The sequence below is a fragment of the Pteronotus mesoamericanus genome, unplaced genomic scaffold (genome assembly GCF_021234165.1).
Source record: "Pteronotus mesoamericanus isolate MK-2021 breed Mesoamerican mustached bat unplaced genomic scaffold, CSHL_Meso_final contig_68, whole genome shotgun sequence".
Taxonomy (NCBI): domain Eukaryota; kingdom Metazoa; phylum Chordata; class Mammalia; order Chiroptera; family Mormoopidae; genus Pteronotus; species Pteronotus mesoamericanus.
This window is the reverse complement of record NW_026555234.1, coordinates 7,817,177-7,839,290: the sequence shown is the minus strand read 5'-3', so window position 1 is coordinate 7,839,290 and position 22,114 is coordinate 7,817,177. Positions and strand designations below refer to the sequence as shown.

General features: G+C 40.2%; 1 protein-coding gene across 2 annotated transcripts in view; it reads left to right on the top strand.

The window, feature by feature from the left end:
• Positions 1 to 6,555: 6,555 nt before the first annotated feature.
• FBXL5 (F-box and leucine rich repeat protein 5) overlaps positions 6,556 to 22,114 on the top strand; it is a 35,887-nt gene continuing 20,328 nt past the window's right edge. For both annotated transcript variants that reach the window (XM_054581953.1, XM_054581954.1), the window contains exons 1-4: positions 6,556 to 6,721; positions 15,305 to 15,520; positions 18,509 to 18,604; positions 20,409 to 20,595. In XM_054581953.1, coding sequence (XP_054437928.1) covers positions 6,638 to 6,721; positions 15,305 to 15,520; positions 18,509 to 18,604; positions 20,409 to 20,595 — 583 coding nt within the window. In that variant the 5' untranslated portion in view covers positions 6,556 to 6,637. The remainder of the gene's footprint in view (positions 6,722 to 15,304; positions 15,521 to 18,508; positions 18,605 to 20,408; positions 20,596 to 22,114) is intronic.

Sequence of the window (22,114 nt, the reverse complement as noted above, 5' to 3'; positions counted from 1 at the left end):
AGGGTTTTTTGTTTTTTGGGGTTTTTTTCCCCTTTAATGTCCGGGGCTGGGAGGAAGGAAACAGAGCTGATACTTCCCTGAGTACTTTCGTTCCCTTTCTGTAAGCAGGGATTAAGCAACCACCTGCCAGATGTTATCACCACAATGAATGTCAGCCCGGCACTTTGCAGGAAGCTTATCGTTCATTTCTGTTCCAGCTTGTGATAGTTTTCCTTGATACATGGTGAGAAGAGGTGAGTCAAGTTGTCCTTGGGTCTAGGCACCTTTCCCTCAGGCCACATACGCTGACATTGTACCCTTTCGTTCTGTGCAAGGCAGCCCATAATGGAGCCTTTGACTGGAAGTCAAGGAGCTGGGATTGACTTGGCAATATTTATGAAGAACAAGATAAGTGACACGCAGGTATGTTCAGGAAATAAAAGGCTCTCCTTTGTTTAGAACTTTTGCAAAGAAACATTGTAAACCACTTTACATTTTATATCTCCATGTTTGTATTGAAGTAAACAATGGTTTTAGTATTATCTAAACTACTCCCCTTCCAAAGGCGATCTAAGGAATGGGACTACTCTGTATATGGACACTTAGTTTGTGGTGTTACCCACATTCTTCTCAGTCACCTTTGACTCTAGAAGTTAGTAGTACACATTGGGTATTTAGTTTGTTAGTACAAATTAATGACAAAGAATTGTCTTTCAGTGTAGGATTAAGTCATGTTCTAGGCTGAGAATAACAAAGGTTTTTATCTCCCTGATTGTTTATCAACTGGCTCAAGACCTTGGACAAATCAATGACTCTCTCTAAACACTTTTCTCCTTTTTTGTCAAGTGAGAAAAACAGAACCTTACACATACAATAGTTGTGAGGATTACACGTGATAATTCACGTAAAACATTTATCGTGCCCAGTGCATGGTAAGGCCTTAATACATTTTAATTATTGTTTTCTTCTGCTTCCACCCGTACCCTTTACTTTCCTCTGTTCTTTCCCCCACTCTGCTTTTCTTTGTCTTTTTATTTTTGTCCTATCTTTTCCTTTGTCTTTTATGTCGTTTCCTTGTCTTGGCTCTTTTGTTATTCTACACCTTTTTATATGTCCACGCATTTCATTTTCTCATGTATGAGGCACCAAGGAGCCACCTCTAGGGTCAAGAGCTTCACACTTTGAAAAAAGGGCGCAGAAAGTAGCACCTGTATTCCAATCTGATGGCCTGTGCTGTGAGTCAAAAAGGGGAAGTATGTGCTCCCAAAATGCAAACTGGAAGTTCTAGGAAAGGACACAGAGTCTCACTGTGATTACAGAGGGACACTGAGCAGGGACATGCCCAATGTGGTAGATACCAGCCCCCAACTTTCTAGCAACTATGTGGCAGCACCCTTGGCTGGGGAGGGAGGCCTAGCTACGGTGAAGAAGGTCCTGGGTGTGTGTCATGTGGGAAGTGCCCCAGGGCCTTGGTGGTCTCAGGAATGGAACCCAGCCAGAACTCACTGGAATGGCCTCCGAGTGACAAGCAGAGCAAGTCCTATACCAGAAGGATGGGACCATGGGGCAGGCGAGGAGGGCAAAGATCTCTAGGCACAGGTACAGGGAGTGTCCTAGGTCTTCCTTTATGTGTTGGCGAGGTGGGGTGGGTCTGCGCGAGGCCGGAGAGCGTGCTGGCATGACAGAACGTACGGTCGTTAGCGCTCATAAAATGGAAACCTTCAAAAAACTAAATCTGTTTTCAACTACAAAATTTCCAGGAAAATTTTTGTTAAAAATTTGAGAAAAAAGTAGCTCCCTCCTCTGCCAAATCAGCCACAGTCCCACTGCCAAAGAAAGCCGTTGTCAACATTTCGATATATGTGTATTCCCTTTTAGCCCTTTTAAAACGTATTTATGAAACGTGGTTGTCATCAGATTGTTTGCGATACATGCATTTCCGTATTTCGGACATCATAAGTAAAATATGCTCATTTAAAACACGGGAAAGAAGAGAAAAATACCATTCAAAGGAGACTTGTAAAGGTTTTGCATCATTCATTTCAAGTCCTCCTTATGCATTTTTGTAAACTTGGTGTGGGCTATATTGTACGAAGAAATTTGATGTCACTTTTTTCAAATTATTCTACCATACCCATTTCCCCGATGTCATTAAAAACACTGTACCTGCCCTCAAAGGCGCTTCCGGTTCCAAGGGGAAGGTGGGTGTGGACCAAGTGGCACTGTAAACAGAAAAGCCAGAGGCCAAGTGGATGTACAACACAGGTCAGAATAAAATTTGGGGATAAACATAAAATATTTCTACTTGCAATTAGCACTGTTTCTATTGATTACATATAATCATGCTTTTTTTCTTTAATAATACTTTTAAAAGGTTTAGGCATTATTGCCTAAATTCTTTAAATGCATTCTTGTCAATATAGTTTTGTAACTGCAAGAGCACTAAGTGAATATAGTAAAATATGGAAATTGTAGCAAACGGTACATATTTAAAAGGCATTTAACTGCTTTACATACCAGAACTGTCGCTCACAAGTTTCTGCCTTATTATTTTAGAAATACAGTCATACCTTGGTCCTTATTGGCTTCAGAACTTGTCAAACCTGGTACTTGCCCCATTTTGATGAGAAAAAGTGTTTCAGCACTCGGAGCTGGCCCGCCACTCATTGCACTTGCTAGAACTTGTGAGACAGGACACCGCCCTGTAAGAGAAAATGCTTCATCAGTCGTTGCTTGCTCACCACTTGTTGGAACAAATTAATGATGAGTACGAAGGTAACACTGTCTATCTACTTCTTTAAAACACAAATGAAAGCATACTTAACAAAATGTCCTCTATATATTTTTTTAGCTTAGTAAATCCTGATTTCACAGCAAACATAGATTTATCTTAAGCTTTTTAACAGATGCATATTTGTTCATTGAATGAATGTGTTATGATTTATTTATCTAATATCTAGTATTCTATTGATTTATTTCCAAAAAATTCTTTCCAATAGTTTTGGTCATTGTGTGAAAGGTTTTGTTATATTTTCACTATTTCAATTAAAAAAAAAAAGGGAGGGTTTAGGGCAAACTACAGGCTATCCATGTTTCATATAAAGTACAGTAACCTAGAGGAAAATGAGAAGAAGATGTAGCATCTGGCTTTGCATTTCAACTCAGAGCCTATCTTTTCTTTCAATAATGCCATCGTCCTTACTAAAAGCTCTATTGTTAATTCTGTAACAGTTGTTGACTGGCTATTTTGACTGACAGGGAGGGCCAACCTTGGGAGGAGTTAGGACTGGAATTCCAGCTGTTTTACAATAGCAACATTCTTTCATTGTTTGTTTTCACAACTAACCCCCTATTTGGGAAAGTGCTGTGTCACACCCTCAAATAAACAGAGTTAAATGCCTTCAAGTTGACTTTCCCTGACCAGCAACCTTCCTACCGCCCTCAAACTAGAGCTGGAAAACACTAGAGGAGAGGCCTAGTGTCATATTTTTAGGTCACCAGGGAATGAGTTGGCATCTTTCGTTTTTCCCTGTAGCATGCAGTTTTTCAGGGAGAATGAGAATGGGAGAGAAGGAACCATGGATCCTCCAGGCACCATACAATGTGGATTTTCACGGCTCTGTTCTTATGCTTTATCCAGCCTCCTTTGGTGGCCAAGAGCAAGGTGGTCGGTTAGAATTTCTTTCCTGTGGAATACCAGAGGAGTCAGCGAGGTGATTAAATGGACAACCTTGGCCTTAATAAGTTCCTGATCTGCTGTAGTTGCAATAGCCTATAATAATGATACTAAACTGATCGATGTCTTCTTTCTGGGGCTAAAGTTTAATGTAAATCAATCATTTATCATGTTATATTAGGCTATTAATTGCTATATTACTCAGCATATGGAGCTGATATTAACAGCTTCTTACAAAGAGAAGAATGACCCACAGGGCTTATTATTTATCACTTTATTTCATTCATTTTTTCATCTTCAACAAATTCCCTGAAATGGCCAGAGTCCAAAGTGGCTGTTGTTATTACTGTTTAGCTGACTACACACCTTCAAATTCTGGGTCACAGAGAGGCTGTGTGGATGGACTTTTTTGCTGTGCAACGCCTATTTCATGTGCCTGGTTCTAGGGAGCACACAGGCGAACAGCACAGACACAGACAGGCATTGGGAAATAGAGCACGGTGCGTCACAACTTAGCTAAAATTAGAAAATGGCAGAATGCCATGAACGTCCCTCATTCCTTCTTTCTTTATTCAACAAATATTGAGTAGTAACTGTATCATGAGCATTGTTCTAAGTGCTGCAGATAAAACAAAGTCCCTGTTTCCATGTCCCCACTTAGACAGTTTCTCTGTATAATTGGTTCGCTTGAGGTATGATTCTCCATCCCAAGGCAGCTTGAGTGAAACATCAGAATGAAGGAAAGAAATAGAGGGGAAATAAGGAAATGCCTCCTGGGGGGGGGGGGGCGGTATTTAAAAATATAGAGGCAAAGCCCTCGTGAAAGAGCAGCGTGTAAGAAGAAAGGAGAAAAGAGCAGATGAGAGAGAGCGCAAGATATTGAGGACCTACCTTAGCTCTGCCTCTTATTATTCCCTAAGCATTATCCCTGCATCTTTAGGACAGACTGTGCATAAACCGTTCCCTCTGCATCTCACATCACAAACACAGCGCCTGGAAGGGTATTGTCAAACCTAGACTCCTATGTCCGGATTATTCGTTCGCTAATCTGTGGGACCCGAGACAACCACTAGCATTTCTTCAGGACTTAGTTTCGGACAGCGCTATCTCATTGAGTTGTTTTATTTAATAATCATAGCTAACAGACAGAACTTGTTACATCCCAGATACTATTATAAGCAGTTCAAATGCATGCGCTCTCTTAATCCTCAAAGCAATCCCATGAGGTAGGGATTTGTTTTAGCTCAGGCTACTGTAACAAAAATACCAGCCTGGGAGGTTTATAGACAACGAAACGTATTCCTCATCGTCTTGGACGTTGAAAGGCCAAGGTCAGGGTGCCAGCATGGTGAGGGTCCTCTTTGGGGTGAGTCCATAGCAGCTCTTACCCCCATTTTACACATGAGGAAACTGAGGTCCAGAGAAGTCATACAAGTATCTGACAAAACCAGAATACAGATCAAACCTGTACGGCGTCATGAAACTGTGATGGATAACAGACATCCCAGAAGCCAACACAATGTATCTGGCTCTTGTCCTCCTGGAGTTTATGGCCTTTTGTCAACCGAGCACAAACAGAAATAAATAGCAAAGATTTATTCAAGAATCTCAGGGTTTGTAACCCGGACACACAGCCAGGCAAGAAGACCCAGAGTGTTCCTAAGGAGAAACAACTGCGGAGCTCCGAGTTCTTACAGGAGAAAGTACACTCTCGGGAAGGATCGGTCTTGCGTTCTCATCCCCTGGATCGGTCCGAGATGCTTCCTGCCTCAGCCCACTTGATTTTTAGTAAGCGGGCCGCTGGAAAGTGGTGACTCCACTTTCTTTCTTCACTCTTTCCTCACCATATAACCCTACCCAGGTGGCCGGGCTGCCTTATTTCCTCCCACTCCTTCGTGTTCATCAGTCCTCCAGCGCACCGGTGCAGGGGTGATCGGGGGAATGGTGTTCCCGACAGCGTACCCCGGTCTCCCCGAGGGCGGGCGGGGCCCCAGTGACCCGGGGGGGAGAGAGATTTCTCTGGGAAGTGATCTCTTTAAGTCTCCTTTCTTTCTGAGCCGGTGCTTAAAATGGAGGGATATGTATCCAGGTTCTCAATCACACTAACCTCCCATGATTAGTCACCCGTCCCCCGGCAAGTCAAGGCCTTTCTGACATCCCTGACCTGCCGTTCCAGGGCTTGAGGCGCCTTCCCGCCTCCTTGAAGCCCAGAATTGTTTCTCTTCTTGGAATTCTCCAGAATTCCATGGCTCTTCCCTCCCGCCCCAGAGGAGATGGGAGGACATGGCCGCCCAGGTTTCCTGGTCTCCGCCCGGGGCCCCAGACCCTGACCCAGGCGCCTGCCCCGAGCTGCCTGCTGGGGCCGCCAGTGTTCGCCTCGTCACGTGTCACCCTTTCCCTGTGGGTGGCAAGCTCTGAGAACCCTCAGTCCTGGTTCACCAATCACCGGGGCTTGTGTGTGACACCCGGGTATCACAGGGAGGCAAAGGGCTGCTCAGGAGGGCCTGAGCCACACACAGCTCAGTCACCCTGGCACACGGGTGTCAGGGCTTGCGGCGCCCAGACACAGCTCCCCTGCCCGACCCCGACCATTGTGCTCGCTGCCTTGGCCTCAAGGTCTGGTGGGCGGACCGACAACGAGAGACGCGCCGAGAGCGCCCCTAAAACGACACCCAGTCTTGTTTTACGTTGCAAAACAAACATGAAGTCTTGGTTTCTTCCCGCGACACACCAAGAGGGTAAGACACGAAAAGAGTGGAGGTGGAAAGTCGAGCCAGCGCCGCACACCCGGTCACGTGGGCCAGGGGGACCGCATGGCGTCGGCCCGCGCGTCCCCGCGTCCCGACCAGCCCGGCAGCCGGGCCGCGCGCGCCGACGGGGCGGGCGCATGCGCAGGGGGGCGCGCCGCCTCTGCCCGGCGGCGAGGGTGTCTATGGAGAGGCGGCGGCCGCGGCTGCTGAGGCAGAGGCTGAGACAGCGGCGATGGCGCCCTTTCCCGAAGAAGTGGACGTGTTCACCGCCCCGCACTGGCGGATGAAGCAGCTGGTGGGGCTGTACTGCGACAAGGTAACGGTGTGCGGGGCCTCTTGCTCTGGGAGGCGCAGGCGGAGAGGAGGTGCAGACTGGGTCCCTGGGCGGCCTGGCCTGCGCCGCGCCCGCAGCTCCCGGGGCCGCGCCGCGCCAATCGCCGCCTGCGTAGCTGTCAGCGCCGCGCTCGCTGCCCCGCATCTTCCCCGGGAGCCCGCGCCCCCGCCCGCCCCGCGGCCCCCGACGTGCCCTCGGGGCTGGCGGCGCGGCCCTCCTGGCCGGGGGTCGGCTTCCCGCGGCCGCGGTGGGCCTCCCGCTCGTGCGCCCTCCGGGAGAGGGGCGCCTTCGCTCGCCACCGACCTTCGGGGACTCGGGTCCGCCACCGGCCGTGGGTTCCCATCCGCTGGAAGCTGGCGGTTTCCATGGCTGTTCCGCCTCCCCCCGCCCTCCGCCCCGCCAGTTTGGGGCTCCCGAATTCTTTGCAGAAACCCATCCATCCGTCTTCTGAACCTCGAGCTTGCTTCCTGGCTCAACGGGAAGCTTCTCCCAAGCGCCCCCAGTTCCTTGTAAGCCCCAGCCTTTCACTGGTTTGATTTGGGAGAAAAACGAGGTTTCTTGGCTTAGGAATTAGCGACCCTGCCCTCCTCGTTTGTGTTTTTTGCTTTTTTTTCCCCTCGTAGCAACTTTCATTGTCCTGAGAATTGACGCCTTGCAGATACGTATTCTAAGACAGCTATTCTCTGTTGGAATTCTCTACGTGGGCTCGAATTAAAGGGGCCTCGGAAAAAGTTGGTTTAACCGTCAGGACCTTTTTGGACTCTTAATTGGTGCAGCCTACGCTGAACAAGCACTTTTCTGGAGATGGTTCAGGGCCTTTTGCTCATGATTTTAGAAACAATAGTAAGATTCTAAGTTTTTGTCAATTTATGTTGGGGAAAGCCCATATGGACATTCTGAAAACTTCAGGCAGTCCTCTTTCCTGTAGAAATGAACCAAATAAAATACATTTCAACAATTATTGTTTACGCCCAGCAACCACCTTCTGTGAATTTTCGGGAATTACGTAGCATCAGGCAGAACCATGGTGAAGAGAGAAGAGGGTTCTCAGTGCCCAGGGAGTGGTTGGAGAATGCCCCGAGTGGTCGGTCGGTCATTGCTTAGGCCACTCTCAAAACGAGCAATTGAAAGTGCACCGGCAACCAAGATTAAAAAAGTGCCTGATTTAGACCTAGGTTGAAACACCAAGGTCTTCTAGGACAGCCCTTCTCAACTTCGGTTGCTCTTCAAAATCACCCCAAAAGCTGTTAAAAATTGTGATGCCTAAACCACTGAAATCAGGAGCTCTGAGGGCGGGAGCCAGGCATCCAGTACCGTCAAGCAACCATGACTTTCCTGCCAAGGAGGAACCATATGTATGACCTTGGTCTCCTAAGATTATAATGGAACCGAAAAATTCCTGTGGCCTAGTGACATTGTAACCCTTGTCCCCAATACATTACTCATGCGTTTGCAGTAATGCTGGTGTAAACACACCTACTCTGTTGCCAGTGGAGTGAAAGTATACCACTTACAATCCTGTACAGTACTTAGTGCTTGATAATGATAATAAATGACTCAGTCATTTATGTAATTACTGTACTATTAATTGTTATCTTGGAGTGTACCTCTTCTGCTTATAAAAAAAGTTTGCTGTAAGACAGTATGTTGTGTCATGCCATGTGTCTTGATTGCATTATATTCTTTTGTGCTTGAACTAACCTTATGTACAAACAGTAACATGCTGTACAGACTTGTGGCCTAGAAGCAATAGGCTGTACCATACCACCTGGGTGTGCAGTAGGCTCTACTTCAGTGATATCTAGCTTTGTGTAAGTGCCCTCGGTTAGGGGGCACATGATTGTATGATTTAAAGCTGCTGGGTGAGGCCAGTGTGCAGCCAAGGGTGAGAACTTGTCTAGCAGAAGCATCAAGAATGAGTAAGCTGTTAGTTAAGCTGAGTAACCCTGAATTTTTGAGTTAGCTTAGTGTAATGTTTAGTTCCTCTGGCTTTTGAACTTACTCTGACAGTATCCTTTAATTGCGACAAGGAAAACAAATAGGTTTTTTACTTTCTCAAAATCAAAAAGGGAAAGTTAGTGAGGACTAATGGAATCTGAAGTCTTCTCTCCATTTTAGATTTGGGGAGAGGTAGTCTGGGGATCACCTGAAATTGTCATGGAAATTCTTGTGTGTGTGTGTACATTTTCCTAGGAGGTTTGAGGCTTTCATTAGATTTCTAAATGCTTGATACTCTACTAAAATAATTAAGAATAACAAATTTTAAGGATAAGCAAAATTTTGAAAAAGTTAACTACTAATTTTGTATGTCATTACTTCCTGATTGAGAACACTAGAACAAATTTTGAAAATACAGTGCCATTTTTAAAAACAGTATCTGAGTCAAATAAGATTCTTTTTAGTAGTTAAATGCCCATCTTGCAATAACTAGAAAGTATTTTCAGTTTGACATAGCGTAAGCGAAAATCGTCACTGAATCTGAACTAATTAGATGTAGGTAATGAGGTCGCTGTATATATTCATCAAGAAGATTAATAGTCCAATTTTCTGACCTGTGGACCAAGGTGATTTAGGGAAGAAAAATCGTAAGAATTCTATATCTGGATTTTTTCTTGATACAAATATTTAATGAAACTCTCCTAGGATGTTCTTCGGGAGCTAGTGTGGAAAAATAAGTATTTTATAATGGCTGAATAGTCTTTCTTTAAAAAAAAAAATTATTTATTTGAGAGAGGGAAAAGGAGAAAGAGAGGGAGAGAAACATCAGTGTGAGAGAGAGAGACATCAAGGGGTTGCCTCTCACATGTGCCTGACCAGGACTGAACCCACTCAGGCACGTCCCCTGACTAGGAATCGAACTGGTGACCTTTTGCTTTGGGGGACGACACCCAACCAGTTGGGTCACATTGGTCAGGGCGTGGCTGAATAGTCTTAAAGGACTCTTTGTTTTTATTCATTTTCCACTCCAAGTTTTGCCTTCACTGTCTTTTGGTTGCATAGACCAGGAATATCCAACCCAAACAGTCTATAGTAAAACTTTACAATATGAAAACAAGTTTTTTTAAATCCTCACCTTAGGACATTTTTTAATTTCTTTTAGAAGAAGAGAGAGAGAGGAAGGGAGGGAGGGAAACATCCACGTGAGAGAGAAGCATTAATTGGTTGCCTCCTATATGTGCCCTGACCAGGGATCAAACCCTCAGTCCTTTGTTGTAGGAGATGATGCCCCAACCAACTGAGCCACCCGGCCAAGGCAGGACAAATTATTTTTTAAAAATGGAACAAATACAGCTTTATGAAGAATTTATTTAGGTTTCTTTGTTTTTGTATTTCTTGACATACCTGTAAAAACTGTTACTTAAGGACATTGAAGAAGATCGGTTTATTTGAGAGAATGTTGAATTGAAAGCTAGGAGAGGAAGGAAAAGGGAATTTAATGAGTTGTTACTACATACCTATGTTATTACTTTAAATCCTCACAAGAGCCCTGTGAGACAAGTATTATCCCTCATTTAAAGATGAAAAAACAGACTTAGTGGTTAAGTAACTTACCCAACTCACTCAACTAGTAATTAGGGGAGCCTGAATTTTAATCTTCAGATTTTCCCCTTTCTGAAGCCCATGTTTTTGCATTACCTTACTGGTTTTGCTGCTTATTACTAGCTATATGATTTTATGCAAAACATTTTCCCTATGGATCACAGGTTTTTCTATCCATAGAGTTATTTTGACCAGAGATAGCTGGTTTCCATCATTAAGTGTCAAGTCTCCCTTGATGAAATCATTGTCTGGTTGAGTAGACAAAAAGTAAAGACTTACTTGGGGTAATGATAATGTTTGGGTTTTGTTGTTCTTTTTTATATCTATTTTTGAATTTATTATCTAGTATTTAAGTGACACAACTTTTCAAATCAGTTTGAAGCCATACTGTAAGATTTTAGATTGTAGAGTGCCTGAAACAGAAAGTTAGCTCTAAATTTTTAAGATAGGGGAGATTGCATGTTACTGGTTGATTATGTGTATTCTGTTTTACATAGGTTTTTTTTCTTTTTCATTGAATTTGCTAGGCATCAGATTTTACAAATTTATGTCTCTTAGGAACTGTATACCCCACCTTAGAACATTGTTTTTCAGAGTATGTCCTATGACCCATTTGTGGGTCATTAAACCAATTCTCTGGGTCAGAAACAGCAATAAAAAACTACATCCAGGTTTGAGGGGAAAATACTGTTTGCTGAAATTGGTTCAAAATGTTTGTGATGGGCGAGTGTCTAGATTGCACTGCGGCCATAGTTATAAACATGTTTGAAAAACACTTCTTTAGAGCATCATTTCTCTACTGCAGCATTACTGACGTTGGGCTAGGTGATTCTTCGTTGTGGGGGCCGTCCTGTGCATTTGCAGGATATTTAGCCAGGTCCCTGACTTTTACCCACTAGATGTCAGTAGCGCTTCTGTAGTAGTGACATCCAAAAATGTCCCCAGACCTTGCACATTTGTTCTGGGGTGGGGTAGGAGTTTTAGGGCGAAATCAACTCCCTTGTGGGGACTATTGCTTTAGAGCTGACATTCTTTTGGACAGTTTACTCTGTTGGATCTGAAAAGATAGTTTCATGATTGGGACTAACATTTTATCTCGTGGAAAGAACATAGATTGCAGGGGTACCTAGGTTGCAGAGACCTTTTAGTGTCTCTGGGCCACACTGGGACAAGAGGAGTTGTCTTGGGCCACACATTAAATACATTCTGACAAGTAATCACAAAAAAAAGAATCTGTGTTTTAAGTAAATTTACAATTTTGTGTTGGGCTGTATTCAGAGCAAGCCTGGGCTGCACGCGGCCCAACGGCTGCAGGTTGGACACCCGTGATAGAGCCATAGCTATTTGATCTCTGTTTTCTTGTCTGTTACTTGCCTGATTTGGGCTAAGTTATTTGCTCTGAGCGTCAGGTTTTTTCACCTATAAAATAAGAATTATAATACCTACATTCTAGGATTGTTATAAGAATAATATCTAAAAATACTTAGTACCGTATAATTCTTAGCTCATCATAGGCCTCAGTATGTCCCGGATGTTATTAGTGTATAGCTTTATTTTTTTCTCACTTAAGTCTATGTGCTAGAATAACTTTGCAGAGACAAAATTTTAAAAAACAATTCATATAAACAGATTTTGTAAAAGTTCAATTGTATATGCTCAGCTTATTTTTAAACTGCTAAATTTGCTGACTTTAGTATCAGGTTAAAAACAGTTGCTTGCCCTGACCAGTGTAGCTAAGTTGATTGAGCGTCATCCCAGAAAGCAAAAATCAATTGTTGGTTTGATTCCCTGTCAGGGCACATGCCTGGGTTGTGGGTCCTGTCCCCATAGAAGAAAAGCCCAAGTAAGGCTTCTAATATGTTATATTCTTTAAATATATTATTAAATTTCACAAGAACTCTATGTGGTAGTTTAATGTTATTGGCCTTATTTTACAGATGAAGAAACCAAGGCACAGAGCATTTTAATGGCTTTTGCTGGCAGAGATAGATTCACACCTAAGCAGTCTGGCTCCAGGGTTGATCTATGCTGGATTGACTCTACATAGAACATTGAGTCCTTTTATACATCTGATTTGGCTTTTCCATCTGCAACATGAACCCAAGGTTTACCTTAGCTGGATATTAAATCCGAAAGATTTTCTAATAGTCCAATGAGAATGTATGCAAAATTTTCTGTATGTGTTTTAAGATGTTATTTTCCTTAACTCCTGCAAGGACATTTAAAAAAATTGTTTATTGTGTTTAGAGAGACAGGGCGGGACAGGTAGGGGGAAAGAGACAGACATCTATTTGTTGTTCCACTTATTTGTGCATTAATTGGTTGAATCTTACATGTGTCCTGATGTGGGATTGAACCCACAGCTTTGAATTATAGGGACAACGCTCTAGCCAGAGAGCTACCTGGCCATGCGTGGCCTTGGACATTTTAAAATTTTTTTGCCATGCTTTTGTTTTTAAAAAATTTATAGCCATTATTAATACTTTCTTTTCATTTCTCTTATATCTATTGATTTTTAATTTTGAAAGAATAAAGTGACACATGATAATATTTGCTGAAATTAAACACTAGTGAATTTCGTAGTGATGTTATGTGGCATTTCTTGGAATAAAAATCTACATTGGAAAAAAAACTACATTGATTTAATCAAGTCATTCTGTGTTGTTGTTGTATGATTTAGGAGCTAAAGTTTGAAAAAATTAAAAGAATAATATTGGGTTGGCCAAAACGTTTGTTTAGTTTTTTTGTGTATGATGGCTCTGGTAGTGTTTAGTTGTCTTTAACTTCATTTGAAACAGTTTTGTTAGATGATACTGTGACAGCTGTCATATCAGCGTGCATTTAAAAAAACTTACGAGAATTGGTCAATTTTTGTGCAGCCATTTTAATATTGAAAATGGAAGAAAATATGCAACATTTTCATCGTATGATGCTTCTTTATTTCAAGAAAGGTAAAAACTCAAAACGTGAAACAAGATCTGTGCAGGGTATGGAGAAGGTGCTGTGACTGATGGAAAGCGTCAGAAGTGGTTGCAGACTCGCTTGGTGCTCTTGACGTTCTGGCCAAATAATCCTTTGCTGTGGGGCTGCCTTACGCATTGAAAGATGTTCAGCTGCATCCCTGGCCTCTACCCACTAGAAGCCAGTAGCGGGAGACAGCTGACATACTCAAAATACCCAAATCAGTAAAGTTATTGGTGAAAATGAAAAATATGTCTTTTATTTTAAGGAAAAAACTAAACGGACTTTTTGGCCTATCCAGTATTTTAGGGTGTGAAAATTTTATGAAAATCAAATTTCATCATTCATAAATAAAGTTCTTTCGGATTACAGCTTACACTCATTTGTATGACTGCTTCTGTGCAGCAACTTAAAATATTACTGCCTGATCCTTAAAAAAGTTCTAACCCCTGTTTTAGATAATTTCCTTATTTATTGTGGTTACTATTCATTGTGTTATTTCCCTTCACTTACATAAGAGAATGTTTAAGTTCTATAAAGGCTATGATGTCATTTTTCTTAACTGATGTATCTCAAGTACAAGAAACAGAGCCCAGCTCATGATAACTGCTCATTAAATATCTGAATAGAATAAAAAAGGCCTTAATTTATAAAACTAAATGATTAATTTTCAAAATGATAGCTAACATTTACTAAACACTAATTCATTTTAATCTCACAGGTGCCTTGTGATGTACAGGTGGTGGTGTTGTTATTCCCATTTAACACCAACAAGGCACTAAGACATGGAAGGAGAAAATTAACTTTTTTACGGTTCCACAGCTACATAAATGGTAGAGCTGGGGTCCAATGTTAGAGAATGTGACCTTAGGTCTGGTTTTTTATAAATGACTCTTAATACCTGATCCATATAGCCTTTTACAGAAGCTAAATTATTTCTGTTGTGTGTATCAGAATAGCTTTGTTTTAGTCATCTTTTCTGATGCTGTGTCAAGAGCCTGCTGTTCCTGCTGAGAACAGGCAGTGACGACCGCGCGGCCTGTGCTCCATTTCAGGAATACGGGATGAGACTTCATGAAGCGCGCCTGGGAAGTGTGGCGTTCGCAGCTTCTCCCCCTCCATTTACTGTCTGTTGTTTCTCCCCTAATCAGATTTTCCTCTTTAAAATGAATTGTGAAACTGGAATTGATATAATTGAAGGTAGATTTAATATGGCAATGGAAGACAGTGGAGGGTTTGAATATTTGAACTTTAACTTGAATCAGGTTGATAATATGTATGCCTTAAATATGAGAATTTAATATGCCATTTAAATATAAAAAATTAAAATTATGTAAGAATAGTCATCTTCTCTTGTTGAATAGTAGAATTTAAAAATGACATTGTACGTATTTCTTTATGTTTTCATTGATTTGTTTCTTTCCTTCAAGTGCATTTACCTTCTTATGCCCCAGGTTTCCACATTGTACTATTGTAGTTCCTCCACTTCAGAAAAGTACGTGATTTCTAGTAAAAACTGCTGAGTGTTTATCCCAGTTTTCTGTTAAAAAATTAGTTTTTCTAAAATTATCTAATAATCGAATAGCTCAATATTTTATAATTGTTTTCTGAACAGAGCAGGCTCATCTTGATACTAAAGTTTAAACAAACTACAGTTGAATATTTTTGAGTTGTTTAACTTGTAAAAGTAGTATAATAGCATGAAGAACATTTTAAACAAAGAAAAAAGCACTTTCTAATAGCTGTATTTTTACATTGTTATTGTATTATTGACTGTATTCCTTGTGTTAATCTTTACACAACTATTTAAATGTTTACAGATAACTATGTGGAGTATCGTATTTAGCACACATATAGACTAATGGAATTTTAGATTTAGAGGGAATCTAGTCTACTCCCTTTTATTTAAAGAAACCCTAAATTTAACCAAGTACTTCAGTTTAACCAAGTATAATATGAGAGGTATTTTGCTATGTACAAACAAGATAGGAATGCATTTAAATATTTTTATTGGTGAATATTTACATGTATTTATTATGTCTCTCTTTCTAAATTTTTATTCAGCTTTCTAAAACCAACTTTTCCAACAACAATGATTTCCGTGCTCTTCTGCAGTCTCTGTATGCTACTTTTAAGGAGTTCAAAATGCATGAGCAGATTGAAAATGAATACATTATTGGTTTGCTTCAACAACGCAGCCAGACCATTTATAATGTACATTCTGACAATAAACTATCTGAGATGCTCAGCCTCTTTGAAAAGGGACTGAAGAATGTCAAGGTGAGTTGTAAAAACGGGTATTTAGTACCACAACCTGTGTCATCCCTCTAGTATGTCGTTCGCAAAACTTGTTAGCATTTTATAATAAAAAATGTTAAAGCAAAAAAAACAAACAAACAACAGTTTGACACTTACTAATGGTGGGTAAGGAAGACTTTATTCAAGGGGTTACTACAGTGGGGTTCAGCTCTGTAACAGGGACAGATGAAGATTTAGAGTTAAGGAGCAGGGAGTGGCAGGAAAATTACTAAGAGGAAACATCAAAGCTAGGGAGGTTCTTGCTACACTGACAGAATTTTTCCTGAAGACAGACCAGGGTAATAATGTCTCAAGGGCGAATAGCTATCAAGGGTGATAAGATGCTAAAAGTTCGGGCATTTTTTTTTTTTTTTGAAGATTAGCTTGACTCAGGATGACTTTTACTGAAACTACTAAGTGTGCTAAGGACAAATCTCAAGGTTGGACCTAGTTAAGAAGAGAGCTTAGTGGAATCTCATCGGGGTTCAATAAGATCTTTGTCAGTTACATCTTTATTACTGTATATAATATAATGAATGCTACTCTCTAAATCTTAAACTTGTTTATGAAGTTGAAATTTTAATTACTGTAAGGTTTTTACTTATAATATTTGCTGAATTCTTAAAAGTAATACAGTTATTGGCAACTAAAGGTAAAATTGTTACATAGAATGAACACTTTAATTTTATAAAATGTACTGATTTTAAAATTGAATGTTAGCTAAACTGTTTACTATATTTTCTTTTCCATATTTTATTGCAGTGTTTGTTAAACAGGAGGTTTTTAAAAAGTATGTATGTGTGCATGTATTTATTTATTTTAGAGAGAGGAAGGAGGGGGGAAGAGAGAGAGAAACACTGTTGTTCTTCTTATTGATTTGTTCATTGGTTAATTCTTGTATGTGCCTTGACTGGATTGAACCCTGCAACCTTGGTGTATAAGACCATGCTCTTTCACCTGGCCAGGGCAAGAAACAGGATCATTTTTAATTGTTAACATAAAGATAGTTTTGAGTGTAGTTTAGGATAATGATACAGAGGTTTCTCTATTGATTATATTTATGAATTACAGGATATTTAAAATTTGGTCATCGTTTATCTCCCTGCCAGTTTGGTGAAGCACATACTTAAATTGTAACTCTGTCAAACCACCATGCACCTGTCACTTAGAGAACTGTTCTGTCTAGGAAGACTGTAGTAGGGAAGAGGATGGCTTGAAGGGAAAGAAAAGGCACAAGCTGGGAAGACTTATCAAAAATTACTCTAATTGCCTATGGAAGAAACACGTAGTAGCTACTCGGTGGGGAGGTGGGAGATGGGGTAGTAACTAGGGTGCTTGGTAGTGATGGTGGGAGATTTACTTTTTATTGAATACTCTTTTATACTTACTGAATTTTATACAGCGTGGGGCAAAAGGTTCATACATGAATGTGAGTATGCGGAACAGTTTTTTTCTTGTATTATTATTTATTAATTATTGTATTATTTTCCATGTGAACAGCTGTAAACCTACGGTTGCCCTACCCTGTATTATGTACTATGTATTACTTATTCTACGGAATGATTAGGTTTGAACTAAAGGAGTGACTAGTGGAGATAGAGGGTAGGGGACAGGCTTGAGAATTTTGTAGGACAAATAAAATTGATAGGCTGTATTGCTTGCATAAAAAGGGAGGAGGAGAGGAGAAATAGAAAGGAAATATGAACAGGATTGAGCCTGGTTTCTAGGGCATATTGAAGACGCTTGGGGACTTAAAAGATCCATTGTGGACAGATTGGGTTTGAATGCTTGTGTAATTCAGGTGGGCATTTATTATAGGAGGAGGCATAAAAGGTCAGAAGAGTAATTTGGTTTGGAGGAGAAAATTTGATAATCATTGGCCCGTAAGAGGAAATGGAAGCCCTTTGTTATGCTTATGAAAAACGTATAAAATTTTAAGAAAATAGGACATTGGGTAGAACATTAGGAAGCAGCTGAATAAATCAGTTGCAAAAGATGAGAGAGCACTCAGCAGGGATAAAATATTCCCACTTTTTAAAAGTTCATTATTTTATAAATGTTCCAAATGTTTTAAGTGTAGAGGTCTGATACAGAAATGATGGGTAAGTTATAGGGAGATACGATCTTAATTCACATGAGGAAGAACTTTTTAGCAGTTGTCTGGGCTTAGAATGAATTACTTCAAGATGTAGTGAACTCCTTGCCTTTAGAAGTTGATACTTTGTCTTTAGACATGTATATGGTCTTCTGTAGGATAATGTACCAGGGATTCCGAATTGCTTAGTGGGAGATAAACTAGGTGACCCTGAAGCAACGATTTTCAACCTTTTTCATCTCACGGCACACTAATTACTAAAATTCTGCGGCGCATCCAAAAATATATTTTTTTTGTTGATCTGACAGAAAAATAGGCATACTTTGATTCATTCACACTGGATAGGTATTGTTGTTTTGGCTGTTATCATTTTTGTATTTGACAACTAAGGGAAAAGAGACCAGTGCCCCTGACTAAGTAGTCCGGTATTGCACTTCTTAAAAACTCCCGCAGCGCACGGTGCACCGCCTGCTCACAGGCTGAAAGCCACTGCCCAGAGGTAATCCTGTAACGAGAGAGTCCAGTAGGCTCTTGTGGATGGCTTGGAGATATATTAAGGAAACTGACCCACAGGAATTATATAAATATATATATTAGAAACCATTAGCCGTTTTGAGCAAATACTTGCCTTTTTATTTTTTTTAGACTTTCTATGGCATTTTAAAAAAGAAGTATGAGATCCTGTTACCAAAGGAATTCACGGTTTAGCTGTTCTTAAGGCACCTTTTATACTTACAAGAGCACAGAGACCACTTTGCATTTGTCTTTTCTTTTTTTTTAGGTTTTATGTTGCATTTTAAACTGACTTCTTAGGATCAGGTACAATGTAAGTTAATGAAGCTGAACTGTTTAGAATACTTTTTATTTGTTTTTAGAATGAATATGAGCAGTTGAACTATGAGAAACAGCTAAAAGAGAGACTGGAGGCTTTCACAAGAGATTTTCTTCCTCACATGAAAGAGGAAGAGGAGGTAAGCACAATTTTTCCTCCTTGTGATTTCGATACAGAAAATTGTAAAAAGTGTTATTTTGGGTGCTCTTTCTGAGCACCCCTGTGCCTTTCTCCCTCCCCCTCCCCCTGCCAACCCCTTGCCCATCCCTCCCAAAACCCATTGCCTTTGCTTCTCTCTCTCCTCAACTCTGAGGGCCCTTCTTCTGCCCCTGTAATGTGTTTCCCGAGCCTCTGCAGCCCAGCTGGCTCACTTCTACTGCCTCTGTGACTTTCTAAATACACTTTCTCTTACGATTTGAAATAAATAAATATATAAAAATGTTATTTTGCCTTTGATTCTTCAAAATAATCCATAGGAAGGTAAGCTTCCAGTTCATTTTAGGAAATGAAGAAAAACCCAAGGAAACCCTGGAATACTATTTTTTTTTTAACCTCACAGTGGTTGTTGCTTTTCATTTAATGAACGATTTGATTCATTTATTCAGTATTTATTTTCTTAGTATGCGGATGGTACTGTATTGAATGTGAATAACTTGATGCCACCCTAATGCATTTTCAGAACCTGAGAAGATTCTTTAAAATTTTTCTGTATCTTCCTGCTAAGTTTAAAGAATTTTTAATGTTTCTTTTAAGAAGTGGATTTTAGTAATTAAATGATGATATCAACCTTACCAGTCTTATGCCTAGTGCATACGTGTGAGGATATCACTGGATGGATGAGCAGAATGTTTTCTCATTCTTAAAGTGGGAGGGGCGCACCCCCCTTTGAGCACACCCACGCCCTCCATTCCTCAGGCCTGTGCTCCGCTTCTTCTGTCTTAAGCTCTGAGGGTCCCAAAGGGGCCTGCGCCCTGGGAGGCAGCGGGCAGCGGCAGCCCCTCACAGGCTCCCCCGAGTCCTGTCCCCAGGGGGTCCTTCCTTCGGCTTCCTGTCCCAGGCTTTGACAGGCTTACTCTCAGTTAAAAAAAAAAAGAACAAGGAAGTGGAATGAATAGCAGGGTAAGGGATAGAGAAAATGTTTTACAAAGAACTGGATTCTTGTTCAGCTGTAAATCAGTTGGTACAGTGATTCTCAACTATAGCTGTACCTTATGATCAGATTAGTATTTAAAAAAAAATAGAAAACGCTTTTAAGCCCTTTCCAGACCCTTTAAATCGGGTGCGCGATGTCGGTATGGGCACATTTTAAAGGCTCCCCAAGTTAATGCTATAAGCAAGCAGCATTGAGGCCACTTGTTAGAGCAGTGTTTCTTAACCTGTCATGTGCATCAACCTTATCTCGGGAACCATTTTTTAAAAAAGCTCCACTTCCAAAGATTCTCATTCTTCAAGTTGTTGGTATCAAGCAATTATTTTGAAGAAGAAATCTCCTAGGTAGTACTGAATAGTTGAAAGTCTCAGTAGAGTTCTGATTTGTGGTTCCAGGAGGCTGGGAACCACTCTTACTGGGACTTAGAGGCCCTGTTTGGGTAGAGATCAGTTACTGCAGCAGCAGAAGGCAGTTAACTGACCTAACTGTCTGACCGTAGGAGAATGATTGAGTCTTTGACAAGCTCTGTATACGAAGACCTTCTGGTTCTGATGCTTTGAAATTGCTTAGGGATTGATTGACTTAGCCGGAGAATTCTTAGAGAGGAGGATCTTTTTGTGATATTCTTCTCTATACTATTTGGATAAACTAACTCGGTGGTAAAAACTAAAATTTTTATTTCTTTGAAATAGGTGGTCATAATACTACATTTCAGCTCTTAATAATTTAGAATGTGTAGAGTAAAACAAAACAGCGTAAGCATCTTTCCTTATGGCTGTTTTGTTTAATTTAGGTTTTTCAGCCCATGTTAATGGAATATTTTACCTATGAAGAGCTTAAGGATATTAAAAAGAAAGTGATCGCACAGCATTGCTCTCAAAAGGATACTGCAGAGCTCCTTAGAGGCCTTAGCCTGTGGAATCAAGCTGAGGAGCGGCAGAAGTTTTTAAAATATTCGGTGGATGAAAAGTCAGATAAAGGTGAGACTCATGTTTCAATAGCAAATGATACAGTAATTTCAAGACCAGTTGTTTTTTTTTTGTTGATGTGAACTCTAGATTGTGTTTGAGCAATAACTTAAGCCATTTATTTTCAAGTATAAATTTAATTGAAGATAGTAGTTTCTGTCTTAGAATTTAGTATTGTCTAATAATTTAACACTCATATACTTGGGCCACATGTAATGTAGTATTTCTTAAAGGAATTTATATGTACATAAAATAATATTTGGCTTATCAAAATTATTGAAAACTATTATATACAGAGCACTTTTGCAGTATCATTCAGCTTTTTGAGTTCCATTGACTGCGGTGGCTGCTTTTTTCTTTCCTAGTTTTTTTCCTTCAGTTTTCAAAATTATTTATGTTTACAGTTTTCTCTTAATCCTTTCCCATGTGTCTTTCTCTTAGCTTACATCCAGCAATACACAGGAGCAGGAGAATGAGATACATAGTTTTTCTTTGCTCAGTTGCTTTGAGGAAACAAATGAGAAATACAAACAAAGTATGTTTACTTTTTTTTTTAGACTACTTCCTCATTTTTATTTTTATTTGTCTTTGATAGCTTTGCCTTTTAAAACATCATTAAAGGGATTGGCATTCTTAGGTTAGTAAAAATTCCTTTGATTCTTCTAGAGGGGCAATAGCAATAGCACTTCTGTTAAAGAAGCTTAAAATTTTTGAAATTGGTTCTTTCCTGTTATTTTTCTTTAACAATGTAGGTGAGATGCATGTTCAAACAGACACATTTTTGTAGGTTAAGCTATAATTAAACCCATAAAGCGTGTGTGCTTCACTATGAAATTCAACTTGTGCCTTAGACACCAAACGAAGACCTGTTGTGTCTGGTTTAATTGTAGTGAAACATAGGATTTAAAAGCATTACACTTATTACATTTAGTTTTCCCATTCCTTCAAAGCAAACTATAGCTGCATTATTTTTAAAATATTTGAAAAGGATTAAGCTCAAATTTGATCATAGCATTTCTGTATTTTGTGAAAATAAATCAGATATACAAAGTCCTCAAATTCTTCATAGTACTTTAACAATGAATCTTTTATATTTTATATTCTTTATTGTAGTTCTCATTTGCATTTTCCAGAAAATTGCTACTCAAATAATAAATTATAGTAAATTAGACATCCAGTGACTATGTTCAACAGTAGCTGCTGACAAAAGATTCCTGGTGAATATATGCCAGCTTTAAAAATATTTACATTATATTGTTTCAACTGGCTCATAAATAATGTAAGTATGAGTAGGTTAGGGTCCCTATAGGTTAAAGAATGCAGATTTCACAGACTTATACGAAATGCGGAAAGAAGGGACACTTCGGAAGGTGCTGACAGGAGTCACAATGCATGAATGGAAAATGTTGTGAGATTTGTGTGTGTCATTAAAAATGCCTTGGCGATCTCATCATCTGGCTGACTCCACGCTTGTTGATTTAAAGCTGTATAACCTGTTGGGTTCCTTTTTCAAGTGATGCTTATGCTACAA